This window comes from Sciurus vulgaris (genome assembly GCF_902686455.1).
Source record: "Sciurus vulgaris genome assembly, chromosome: 10".
Taxonomy (NCBI): Eukaryota; Metazoa; Chordata; class Mammalia; order Rodentia; family Sciuridae; genus Sciurus; species Sciurus vulgaris.
In genome coordinates this window covers 4,411,660-4,424,879 of record NC_136470.1, presented here as the reverse complement: position 1 = coordinate 4,424,879, position 13,220 = coordinate 4,411,660, and the positions used below count along the sequence as shown (strand labels likewise).

General features: G+C 48.4%; 1 protein-coding gene across 1 annotated transcript in view; it reads right to left on the bottom strand.

Moving 5' to 3' along the window:
• The window catches only part of DSCAM (DS cell adhesion molecule), a 738,606-nt gene extending 725,614 nt beyond the window's left edge, over window positions 1–12,992 (bottom strand). The window contains exon 1 of the mRNA XM_079155833.1: window positions 12,470–12,992. Within this exon, the coding sequence (XP_079011959.1) occupies window positions 12,470–12,512 (43 nt within the window). The 5' untranslated portion in view covers window positions 12,513–12,992. The remainder of the gene's footprint in view (window positions 1–12,469) is intronic.
• Between the last annotated feature and the right edge of the window lie 228 nt (window positions 12,993–13,220).

Sequence of the window (13,220 nt, the reverse complement as noted above, 5' to 3'; positions counted from 1 at the left end):
TGGGGGGAAGATCTGATGTGGAGAAAATAAATGCCCATCATACCAGATGTCCTGGGCTCAAAATTCTGTCTTGGAATCAGCCACCACCAGACCAGGAGCTGAAGTCCAACATCTCTAAACCTGGTTTTATCATCTGTACGACCAAGTTTGAAAACACCGTCTGGCTGAGGATGAAGGAGACACAGCCTCATGCTGCTATTTGAGAACCGTGTGACCATGAGCACACTCTTTAATCTCACCTTCTTTGCAACTTTACAGTAACAACACCAGTCTCCAGCTTTGAGCAGCATAGGACAGATTCCGCACTGAGCCCTGAGAGCAGAACCTCACTTCTGGTGGTAAATAACGAACGTTGGTGATTGTCATTGTCATTGCCATTGTCCCTATCACTACTTATACAACTAAAGCATATCACATGGTAACTTAAGTGTCCCCACACTGCAGAGACTCCATACATGTGAGTTTCCTTTTGCACTCATCCTTTTTGATGGGAAGAATGACAAGCAAGAATTCTTTCTTTGGGGAAATCCAAGAGATTTTCATTTCTGCAGCTGAGATTGCATGACTCTCAGAGGGGGCCATGGAGAATGCATGCAGATTTGCCCCTGCCTCCCCAGCAGTCTGGCAGACAGCAGCTCTGACAATGACATGAGCAGGACACAGGTCCGTGATATCACAGTAAAACCTCTCTTAGGAAAGAGGATGCAGAACCAGCCAGATCAGAGCAGGCACGTTTTAATAGCAAAACCAGCCATAGTCTAAAACCCCCTTCCTGGCCATCAGGCTATTTCATACTCACTCTCATGTCAAGGGGTCAAGCGCTGGGGGTAGGAAGAAGCACCCGATCGTCACTAAGCTCGCAGCGCTACCCCAGGAGCCATGGCCCCCTCTGGTCTTGGGACGGAAACCCATCAGCACCACCAGCGTGCACATTTCTCCCACTCTCTTCCTTATGCACTCCCAAATTTCTTACATCAGGAAGCACTTATGAACATTTCAGCTCAACAAATTTAGAAATCGCACAGACTACTGTACTCAGCACGCAAAAGCAAACAGGAGAAACAAAGCCAGACGGCACCAGCGCCATACGCCATGCTATCAGAAAGCCAACGAAAATGACGGAAGACGTCTTCATGGAAATACAAACCTGAGGCAGGCACGGAGAGCACTCCTGGGGGCCGCCACATACACAGGCTGACGCGGGGAGAACTTGGCAGTGAGAGGGAGGCACACAACGAAGTCTCCAGAAAAACGGGAGCCAGTACTGTTGGCTCTGCAAAACAGACGCCCCCCTCTCCAAGCCACTTACACGTCAAATATCTTCAAATAACAGTGCTTTCTAACTGGGGCGTCCATGTTCCCAGAGGCTTCTGCAGTCCAGCCTTTACCTGAGAGAACAGGGTGCAGAAACATCCCTGCCCCTTTTCCCAGGCAGCAGAGAGAATCTGCAGTGCTCTAAAGACGGAGATCTACATCCACAGAAAGCACAGGCCTCCATCAGCCCGCAGAACGGGGCGCTTCAGGCACAAGGCAACCAGGCGAGAGAAAATACATTCAGAGCATTTAGTGCACAGGATTAATCACATCATTATTTAATCATCTGATCAAACACAAATTAGCATAATCACTTGAGGGGAAAATGGCTGGAGGGACCCAGGAACACCTCGAGCATCATGTTCCTAATGACAAAGGAGGGAGCAGGAATGGGTTTCTTCCTTTTATTCACTAAAAAGCCAAGGAGAAAACCCTGGCGAAAGGGTAATGGATGACAAGCAGTGTCTGCTACGGTCTTAGTTGTGCAGGAGACTGTGACTGGGATTTGATTCAGAGAATCTTCTGTCCCCTTTCTCGCCAGGAACATCCAAAACCCATGGTGAAAACACAGAACTGATGTTATCTTGTAGTAACTCAGTTCTTAACCAGTTAGATGGTTTTAACCTTGGCACAAATAACCCTTTGTTGCCAGGTCATCCTGAGCATCAAAGGGCACTGAGCAGCATGGCGGTCCTCTGCCCACTAGATGCCAGCAGCAGACTCCATCTGGAGCTGGGACAACCAGAATGTGTCCAGACATTTCCAGTGACCCCCCCACCATAGGAAGGGGGTGGGTACAAAATTACCCTCAGATGAGAACGGCCCATGTAACTAAAGAATACAAATTGTTAGGAGCATGCTTCCTTAAAAAGAACCAGGACATAAAAATGAGGGTGGAGGTCTTTTTTAACCCCACCTGCCAAATCTAATGGGGTAAAGAGAGCCGTTGCCTGGCTCCAGGAAGCTGGCTTTTCTCATGGTTCTTTCCAGAGCTTCGCCACGACCCTATAATAACCCATGATGCTTTAATTGTGTCCTTCAGAAAAAAGAATTAAATTCTAGCTTCCTCCCATTCAAAGAAGCCAAGGAAGATGCACGAGCCTTCTGGGGCACCCTTGAGCCAAGAGAACCCACCTTGCTTCCAGGCTGCAGGCTGCCCAAGCAGGTGGAGGCGAGAGCCCGGCTCCTCTTGCCCCTGCGAGAGCAGACCATCACAACTCCAGAAACATGAGGAGCTGCGAAGGGTCCAGGCCGCAGGAAACGTGGCGCTCCGCCCACGCGCTCACTGGGCACACGCAACACTGATATTTCCTTCCAGTTTCTAGCCAAGAGATCTCCATCCACCACAGCAGACCCGCTGCCCACGTTGGCCACCTTGGCCACCAGGCGGAGGGCATCTTGAAAGAGTCGCTCTTGCAGAGAGGTGTCAGAAACCTCAGGGAAAACCCCCGACGCTTACTCAGGTAGGCAAGGAGTGTTTTCTTTGGGGTAAAATTTGTTCTAATAAGAAATCTGAGGTTCACCACCTCTCGCTCTTTTGTTTTTACAAGGAAGTGATTCACAATCTGCAGTCACTCTGGAGTCTAGCGCAGGTCACCAGGTCTAATGATGGAAATATTGATGCCCTTTCCGTGGGGGAGAGGTGAGAAAGGGTGGCCTACTCTACTACAAAATTTGAAAGAGAACAGTGTGTACTGCTCTGTGTAGGCTTCAAACCTCCCAATCACAGAGGACCGTGAGCTATTTTAAACGGGCATCTTCTTCCACCAACTCCCCGGGCACAGCTTGTGACTCCTTCACACAATGTTCTTCCTTTTTAAATTTTTTTAAAGACACATAGGTGTAGGAGCCTATTATTGCAAAGAAGCAGACGGCTGCCCTGACTCGTGTAGTGATGAGTCAGCAGAAATCACAGGCCTTCGGCCACGGTGGCTTTGAGGCCACTCTCTCTGAAGCTGCGATTCACAGGAGCAGCTTTGAGGGGTCCCCTCTACGGTGAATCACCCTAAAACCACCAATGGATTATAACATCAAACTTGCTTAAGATGCCTAGGAGGGAAAGGTTATTTTTAATATTATCTAAAATAAGATCTCAGGACACAAAAAGATATTTTTAAGGTTCTGAATTTAGGCCTGTCTCCAGCACACATTCAAGTCTATTTTAGTTCAAAAATCAAGGACACGGTGTTGTGAAAAGATTATTCTGCCACTAATAACTGCCCTCAATTTCATCACATATGTAACAAGGCCTGAAACGCAAATCTGTCTTTATATACTATTTGCTCCTTTTTCTGGCAACCTGGCATAAAGACACAAACTTTGAATGATAAAAGAGTCAACTTGAGATCACTTATCTAAAAGAAAGTCCAACGGAGCACAAGAGCCCAGAGTCATTCGTGAGCTTAAGCTTTGCCAGGAGTCCAGGCACTGACATTTGGACAAAGGCAGGGCAATGTTCCTGGGAGGTCAAAGCCAACCCATCAGCTGCAGACAGACCCAGGCTTCCCCGAGCTCATCTCTTAAGCTTGTTCAATATCGTAACCCAAAGCATTTCCAGGACCAATTTCTCACGTGAGCAATGTAGCTACCTTGGGGCTGCAAAGGGCTCTGATAGAGGTCAACGTGAGAAAGACAATGGAATCAAATCCATACACAAAGCACATAACATCAATAAACCAGAACATAAAATATGCTAACGCAAGAAGGAACCGCCGTGATGAGATCCAGCAGGGCCAGTAAAATAACTATGGCGCCTCGGCCATGGTGCCCGCTTCCCCAGGACAGCGGAGCGTGTGGGCTGTCTTTGGCTCATTCCTGAAGTCTCACAAGTAATATCACAAAGCATTGCTATTTCTACCCTGGCAGCTACTCATCAGTTATTAAAGATGCTCTACAGCTGATATTAAGAAATAAACACTGTAATTAAGCAGACTGGGATCTGGGGTTTGCAGTATCCTATGGGAACCCAAGATCACACCACAGTGGGGCTGCTGTAGAGAGAAGACATGAATCTTGAGCTTTTCTCATGAGAAATCCTGTTTACTCAAAGTAAAAAGTCTCCACAATAGAGCTCAGTTCCTCTACACAGAAAGAAAGAGGAATCAAATTCAAATGCACGTTGAATAGCATATGGGTGCTCATCATCTTCAGCCTTTGTCTGACAATAAAATCATAGAAATGTCCCCATCCCCCTGCAGTCCACGCGGTGAGTGGAGAAGGCAGACTCCCGAGAAGAATCAATGCCGCAACTGGGATTAGCGAGACCAATCGATGGCAGGAGCCCCCAGAGCAATCAGCCATTGCAAACGACATGGCTTCAGTTCCATAACCCATGCCCACTGTCTCCAAGGTCAGTTCAGACCTGGCCATCATGGTGACCCTGTGACGACACCAAAGCTCCTTGAGAGCTCTGCGGCCATCAGGTCGTCCCTGGGAGGCTGTCACCAGACTCCTCTTTTGCAGACTCATGCAATCGTGAGCATTCAGATACCTAGAAAGAACTATAAACTGACTTGGGCTGTCTTACAGCGGGGGAAAATGTGAGACTTAAAACTCTTTTCTGTTTCTTCATTTTAATATTAAAAATGGAGGCTCACCTGAGTCAAAATCAGTAAATGGGTCAACTCTCTTTGTGCCATGTCTTCAATACGGGCTTTCAGTAATCTGGGGGAATGCCTACAGAGCTATCCACACTACAGATGGTTCTTCATAAGATGTAAGGAAAGTGTTCTGCACAGGTTCAGACTGTGGCGCAGTCAGGACCTGACTTCAGTCCAAATGTTCAACCTGTGAACCAGCAGAATTTCCGTGCTCCTTCACGGGTTCTACTGTGAGTAGGAAATAAGACCCACGTGGAAGAGGTAAGCCTACATGTCACATGGAACACATGCACTCTTAGGACCAAGAATATTTCAATTTTTTCCTTAATGTTTAAATTATATATATATATAATTTTTACAATACATATTATATATATCTGTGTGTGTGTGTGTGTGTGTGTGTGTGTGTGTGTGTGTATACTTAAGGAATCTGGAGGACATTATGGTGAGTGAAATAAGCCAGGCACAGAAAGAAAAATACTTGTGATTGTACCTGTGTATATAACACACAAGGCTACTTCATTTCTAAGGGAAAGTCTGTCATTTCTCCTGGTCCAGTAACATTTGTGCCAGTCATAAAGCCAGGAGCAAGACTGTGGGCCCCACCGGGTCTGACCAATTGCAAGTTCGTGTGTCACCATTTCAATCTCCAGAATCCACTAACAGGAGAACATGGGGGACAATAAGGCCCTAATTGTGAACAGTTGCTGTCATCTAGGTGCACGTGCTCGTTTTGTCCTCCGAGTGCTCTGCTCCTGAAACCTGCAAGGGAGTCAATGCTTCTTGTAGAATAGATATTCACAGCAGTGCTGAAACCCAACCTATTCCCTGCACCTCCAGGCCCATGTTCAGAACTATTCGAATCATTTCCAAATAATACTTGTATTCCCAGGTCTGATACAGACTTCAACACTGAGAGCATTTCTAGAATATTCTGCAGAGAATCCAATGTGATTTCTCAATCACTCCACAAGGGTGGTATGCTTTGTTTCTCCTCCACACTCCTGCACAGCGCCAGGAAGGTAGGAAGAGCTGCGTTCAGCATGGAGGTGATCCCTTGATTGTCGACTCTTCCTTTCCCTGTCTTTGCTGTTACTTTTAAAAATGACTTTCTATAAATAGGACTGCTTGCTCACTCTTAAATCTTATTCACTGTCTTTGGAGTAAAAAATAACTTAAGTAGGGACATCGACAAGATGTGCGACTCGCTGTCATTCTGACTCTATAGTAGCCTCCCTTTTCCTCTCTCACCACGTCTTTTCAATCTGAGCCATCCCTTGCCTGTTCAACCACAATATCTATTTACATAATCCAGGAAGCTTATAAACCAAAAATTAATCCAACTGGATGATTCTTAAAACAAAACCATCAGTGTCAACCAACACAGAACAAACACAGATCTCCAAAAATCAAAAGGAAATAAATGTTGTAAGCTATATGACATTTAATTTGATTCTTAAATTTGAATACAAACTGGAAATCTAACAAAGATTAAAACACATCCCTTTTATGTTACTTTGATGAGGTATCAACTTTTATATTTGGTCCTGCTGCAAAATAAGATAATGATGAGAAACCCATAAATCCATGGAATACTTAGGAAAACAGTAGTGCGACTTTTTAAAGATGATTAAGGCCTCAGAAACTGAGCTTTGTTTTGATGTCCTGGGTGGTTCTTTGATGAAGAAATGAATTCCCAGGAGCTGTTGGGGAAGCTTAAACGTTGGTTTGATGTTTCGAGCTGGCTTTCCAAGTGTGACAGGGCACTAAACATTGCATTGGAATTCTAAATCACGTCCCTTGGGAACAAGGGGTCTGGTGCCTTGATGGACTTAGCTTCTGAGACATCTGACCCACTCATGGCACAAAGATCACCTGAAGCAATTAAATCAGGTTGTCAGTCCCAGCACATATTCCAAATGTGAATCCCCTTTGGGAAAAGAGAGGAAACCACCCCACAAGCATTTATAGAAAACAAACGCTTCTCCAGTTGTGGGGTCAGCGTGTGAGAAGACCACTGGGGACAAGGTGTCAGTGGTCAGGGAATCTGAGCCACGCTTACACACTTCTCACAAACAGCTCGACCCCTCAGAATCAGAGATCCCGTCAAGAAGAGGACACTAGGCCAAGATGTGGGTGAGAAAGGCAGAGGAGAGGCCCCTACAACGAGGAGGGTCAGTGAGGAGAGGGGCAGGGTCCCTCTCTTCCTCTATTCCTCCATGAAGGTCACAGCTGGCCCCATGCTCTACCTGTGCTAAGGACACAATCAGGCACTGCTTGCCTCTCAGCCTGTGGATGTCACGATCTAGTGAGGGAGGAGGATGGACTCCAGGAGGCACCAAAATGACCTAGAGCTCCAGGCTGCTGCAGACGCCATGGAGGGGAAGTCCCAGGTTTTGCCAGAAGGGCTAAAACTGACTTCCTGGAGCAGGTCTCTGAATCCAGCACTCCCAACATCCTGGGTGAAGCTGTCTGACCTCTGAACCAAAATCCAGGTCTCCACACCTGCCCATTGGTACTTTCCCCGTGCTGCCCAGGTAGATGATGGATCGACTGCAGGCGGCACCATGTGCTTCCGCCTCAGAATTCAGACTAGCACAGTCAATCTTCCGCCCCCACTGTCTTATCTTAGGCAAGCCTTTGGCAAAGGAAACACAACTCTGAATTTCCTTGCATTTTTAAAACATTGAAGAAAAGAGCATAAATACATTTGGGTTGGGGGGAGAGGGGCAGTGAGAGATGAGCCAAGAATTTCTGTGGCCAGCGCTCTGGAACACAAAGAGTTAACTCCTGGTCCCTAGGAACAGGTGCTGCCCAATTTGCCTAGGGCAGAGGGGAGGGGCTCCTAGTCCCTAGAGTCTTGCTGTGGCAGCTGCCTGAGATTGACGGACTGCGGAGGAGCGGAAGAGCGGTGCATCAGCGTCACCCCTGTCACCATCAGCAGGAGAAGCTCGGCTCCTGGAATGACATTGGAAGGTCAGCCAATCAGGCGCAGAGCTGCCACCGCCAAGATGCATACCCTATGCCGGGGCTCCCTCGCCAGTTTGGAAGGGGGTATGCAAATACACCCTTCTGCAGATGCAGCTGCTCCCTGACACCTCCTTTTCCTTTAACGCTGCTGAGAACAGGGTCCTTCTTTGTACCATCTAAAACAAAGGCTCCCCGACCGTTTCTGGCCCGCCGTAGCCTCTGCATGATTCCTGTTCAGACAGACGGACCCCAAGACATGGAGTCTGGGCGCGGCGAGCTGGCAGGATGCCGGGCGGCGTCCTGGGAGGAAAGCCCCGGCACCTGTGCCAGCAGTCCTCCCTCGCAGGCGCCTGCCTTCTCTGCTGAAGGCTTGCTGCATGAGTCTTGTGAGGTCTGCCGCCCACTAGTGTCCTATGGCGGGGACACAATTGACATGCAGGTATCACCACCTCGCCATCACCCAGGCTGAATGGTGCTGGCCACCAAGGCCCAGCATGCACTTCAGCGCAGCGGCCAAGCAGCCCCGGCCCGACTGTGCATTCACACGCTGCCCAGGGCCCCTGCCAGGCGTGGGCGAGGTGGGCCAGTCCACAGGAAAGCCAGAGTGTTGGGGTGCTCTAATGCCAAACGTACTCTTCACTGTCTATTAATTATTTATGAACCACATTCATAATCTCACCCGTTAGCATTCAGCTAATTTTGCGAAATCTTGATGCCATAGATTTTGGAAATGCAGCCACTTGAGAAATCCATCGTTTTATTTTTAAAATACAAATTCCCAATCTCCTACCGTGTTCATAGGTCCTTGTAAATGACCCCTCCCTCCATGCTACGTCAAGTTTCATTGATGTACACTGGATTGAGTCTCTTTCAACAGTCGAAGCACCTTATCCATCATGGACACATCCATGATAAAATACTTGGCCTTGCCACCTGGAGATCCAGGCCCTAAGGATGCAAACTGGACATTTTAAATAAAAATGACGTGCCCTACCAGTAGGCAGTATTGCACGGGTGCTGCCCAATGGTTCACTGATTGCCCAAAGGCACGGCAAGCCAGGGAGACACCCAAATGGCACGGGAGGGGGGGTCAAGAAGTGGAGTCAGATGGCTGCCATTTATTAAAGGTCTGCCTGGCATTTTGTTTTCCTGCAGAAGGCCTCTTGTAGGGGCCATGCAGCTTCAGTGGAAAGGCCTAGGAATTTCAGATGAACCCTGAAATTCTGAGGGAGAATTTGAATCTGAGATGAGGGAGGCATAACATGTTTTGCTAACGTGCATTCGTGGAAATTAAAGAATCACCTTCAAAGCCCTCGAGGTGCATTTGTACTTACAAAGGTCTGTTTCTACCATTTGAAATAGCAAGCCTGCAGTTCCCCACCAGTTGGCCATGCCCACAGGTGCTGCACCCCGCTTGTGTCCTTGGCGAACACCCCTCGATGCCATCACCTCACCCTCTCTCATCGCCTCCATGCCTGGGACCCCTGAGGGCAGGATGCAGCAGACCTCAGTCCCATGGCTCAGCAAAAGACAATGTCAATGAGGCACGTGAGTGTTTAAAAGCAGAGGTCAGCATACAGAAAGACGCCTTCTACACAGCAATCTGATCATTCATCACTCTGCTTATCTGCAGCCCACCTACGCTTTTAACAAGAACTGTAAACTCGAATAAATGTGATGCAGTGAGATGCCGTGCCGAGAAGGCATGGTGACGTGTGATGTGCTGCACGCATGTGTGCCCTGCTCCTCGCGCTCTATCAGAATCCCATGTGTGAGCATTTCCAGAGCATTGCAGAACAAGTTGACTGCTTTAAAACACGATTGCTGCACCTTATCTATCAGGTGAGGTCATCCATCAGACTTTAACCCGTGAAGGCACTGGTCTCCACTTCTGGGTTTTGCCCAAAATACTCGGCAGCTTGTCCAGCAATCTTGATTTTATTAAAAAAAAAGTGTCCCTCCTATGAATCAGTAAGAAGGTTGTTGGCATCTACTATTAACATGCAGATGTACTGTGGGTTTATTTTATTAGGCCCCCAAAATCTCAAACTGCATAATTTTTAATAAATGAAAAAAATTTTTTCAGACATTTTGATGTTTGAGGCCTACCAATAAACAGGTTAGGTATTAGCATTCATAGGCATTTATCACACACATTCAGGTGTTTTTCAATATTAAGGAGGCCAAAATATGACAGTTGACCCCTCCCCCCCCCAAAAAAAAAACTTCTCCATTTTTTTTTTAAGCCTCCTTCTGTAGGTAGGAACCATTTACTTTCACGTGTTTGAAATAGTCTTATGAACAGGCAGCATTTCAAACCAGACTCTTTTCTTATTTTGGAAGGACTATATATTTTATGATCCTTTGCACAGTATTTATTGAACATCATTCCTTGCAAAACTCTAAAGCTGCCCTTGCCCCACCAGATGAAAGGGCCAGGGCTCTACGATCAGGCTTTTTTTTTTTTTCCAATGCTTGATCATATAAAGAGAGGGCCATTTTTATATGAGATAGTTTCATAACCTTCATAGCAGGACCAGAACACCCAACAGCAATGTAAACTGTTCATTTGCATTAGCTGTCTACATCTTATGTTGTGTGATCCATCTATGCTCATTACAGTATGATTAATTATGGATGTTAAAAGTTGAAGATAATACAGGATTCAGTACCGATGGACCTAAGTGATCGTTGTATTTGTTTTCTATATTGTAGAAGAATTTTTGAGGTTTCATACCATTCTATCACTACATAGTGGTCTTTCTGTGATGTTCTTAGTTATGAAATGCTGATTCAAAAATATCACAAACAGTCATAGCAGTCCTGTGTGAGAGGCCATCATCCATTCTTCCACACCATTTTTGTTATATGTAACTTGAATTGAAAAACAGAACTGCTTGGGGACACGAAGAAGCACGACCTCTCTCGCCATCCTGAAACACATACTTCTTCATGGGGTGGAACTGTCATTTCCTCCTCCAACCCAGACCTTTCCAAGGATCCCCGAGATGGTCACCCTGACAGGCCACCAGGTCTTGTGGCTTTGGCACGCATCTGTGAGCGACTGTGTGTTCTCTGCGAGTTCGTGCTAGCAGAGCGGCAGGAAGGCAGACTCCTCTAACACATCACTGCGTGCTCCCTAAAGCCGATCTATTCCCCAAGGTAAATCCCCACGAGGAGACAGGACAGGTATAGTGCCCTCTGGGAAAGAGGGGTGTCATGTCAGAACTTGTTGCAATTTTTTCCTGCAAGGAAATCTCAAAATGAAAGTTTCAAACACTTTGCTTTAGGTTATATTAAAGAGGGAAATGCCATTTCAATGTTAATTGGGGGAGTTCCTTCTTCATTCAGCTCTATCTTAGCCGTAGTTTTAAAAAATACTGGACACCATTTATGCGTTTCCTCTGGCTTATTGGTGTGTTGATGCTTTAAGCATTACCTAGACAGGCGCAGAGAATGCTCTCCTATTCAGCCGGTGCTCAAGCTTCTCTGTGTATCTTTCAAGAAAATCTTAGAGCCTCCCTTTGATTCTCGTATTTTCTCACAAGGACCAGATTCCCTCTCTTCCCTTCCCTTCCTCTCCGCTCCTCTCTTCTCTCCTCTCACCCCCCCCCCGTAAGGGATTCTGCTTAATGGTTTAATTTTAACTGTCAGCAGGTTATACATTTTATGCAGATGTGTGTTCTGAAATTTGAAATGGGAATTCAAGCCGTAGCTACTCCCAGGCAATGTCAAATGATGACAATCCCCTCTCATTCCCACATGAGAGGAAGCCATTCATACATGCAAGTTCACATTTACGTGGTGACAGGCAACCTGAGGTGCCTTCACACTTCCTAATTGGGTCTGACTCAGTCAAGAGCAATAGCTTTCTAAATCCCAAGAAGAAAGCACTTCAAAATGTAATTCTGACTGGTCAGGGGAAAAGAAATACTATTTACAATATTCGCTGATTTCATTTTTACAACTGCACAGGTGTTTTTTAAAAAATTCGTCAACATTTCAGATGATGTAATGCTTACCAGTGCATATTTTTATATATACTACAGTGAGGAAGATGTAGCACCAAGGGGACGGGGGCACGGAGGGAAAGATCTTTCTTAAAGCCTTCATTACTGCTGGAGATAAACTGTAACAGAATTAAAACACCTGTTCTAAAGGCTTAACCGCTTTGAATCCGAAAGCAAACGTTCTTAATTGACCCCTCCACCTGCCCGCGCTTGGAATGTCATGTCCCTTCTCCAGCTGTAATATTCAAAGTGGCGATCTTCCCGTCTCCTGCTTTCGCCCAACCTGGTTTATTCTGAATGAGGAGCTCTCTAGCACTAGAGTTAGGCTCCGAGCTGTCACTTGGCTAGGTGAGCTCCTTCAAATGATTACCGAGCAATTTCTCCCCGGCCTCTCTTCACTACCATCTCTCCTCTCCAAAGCGACAGAAATATTTTTAAAATAAATAAACGCATGAAAATTTAAACCCGGGTGGGGGAGAAGGGGACAGGACTTCACCCATGCATCCACCCCGCCACCCCCCCCCCCACCGCGGTCAATTCCAAGAAATGAAATTCATCACAAACCGAAAGGCTCACCATTCGCGAAGCTCTGGAACAAGGAGAGGGCCAGTATCCACATGCCCCTGCTGCTCCCCGGCCTCCCGCGAGCCAGCGAGCCACGCGCCGGCCTCGCCCCCCGCGCTCCGCCGGCCCGCTCCGCTCGCCGCTCGCCACCTGCCCGGGGGCCGCCGCCCGCCCGCCGCCCGCCGAGGACGCGCCGCCGGCGCCGCCGCCGCTGCTGCCGCCCAGCCGCCCGGGCACGCGGCGCGGCCGGGCTCCGGGGCGAGGGCTGCGCTCCGCGCGCTGCGCTCCCGCGCACCTGCTCCCGGGCGGCCGCCGCGCCCACCGCCGCGGCCGCAGCCCAGGTGCGCCGTCCGCTCAGGGGGCCGCCGGCAGGTCGGCAGGTGCAGGCAGCCGCGGCCGCGGGCGTGAGCTCATCCCGGGCACAGGCGCCCGGAATGCGCAGCGAGCGGCCTCCGCGCGCCAGCCCTCAGCCTCCGCGGCCAGGCAGCAGGCGCGCGGGCAGGCTCATCTTTCCCCGCCGCCGCCGGCCTGAGTCCCGCCGCCGCCGCCGCCGACCTTCCCCGCCTGCGAGCCCGGAGCCGCGCGGAGGCGAGCCGCCCCCTCCCCTGCTCTGGCCGCTGGGGCGCTCTGCAGTCTTAAAGCAGCAGCAGAGAAGTGCAGCCGAACTGGAGGCAGGACCGGCGAGAGCGCAGCCACCACACAGTCACGCACAGTCATCAGCATGAATTTCTTAGAGGCTTAAATAATCATTTCAACGGCCGAT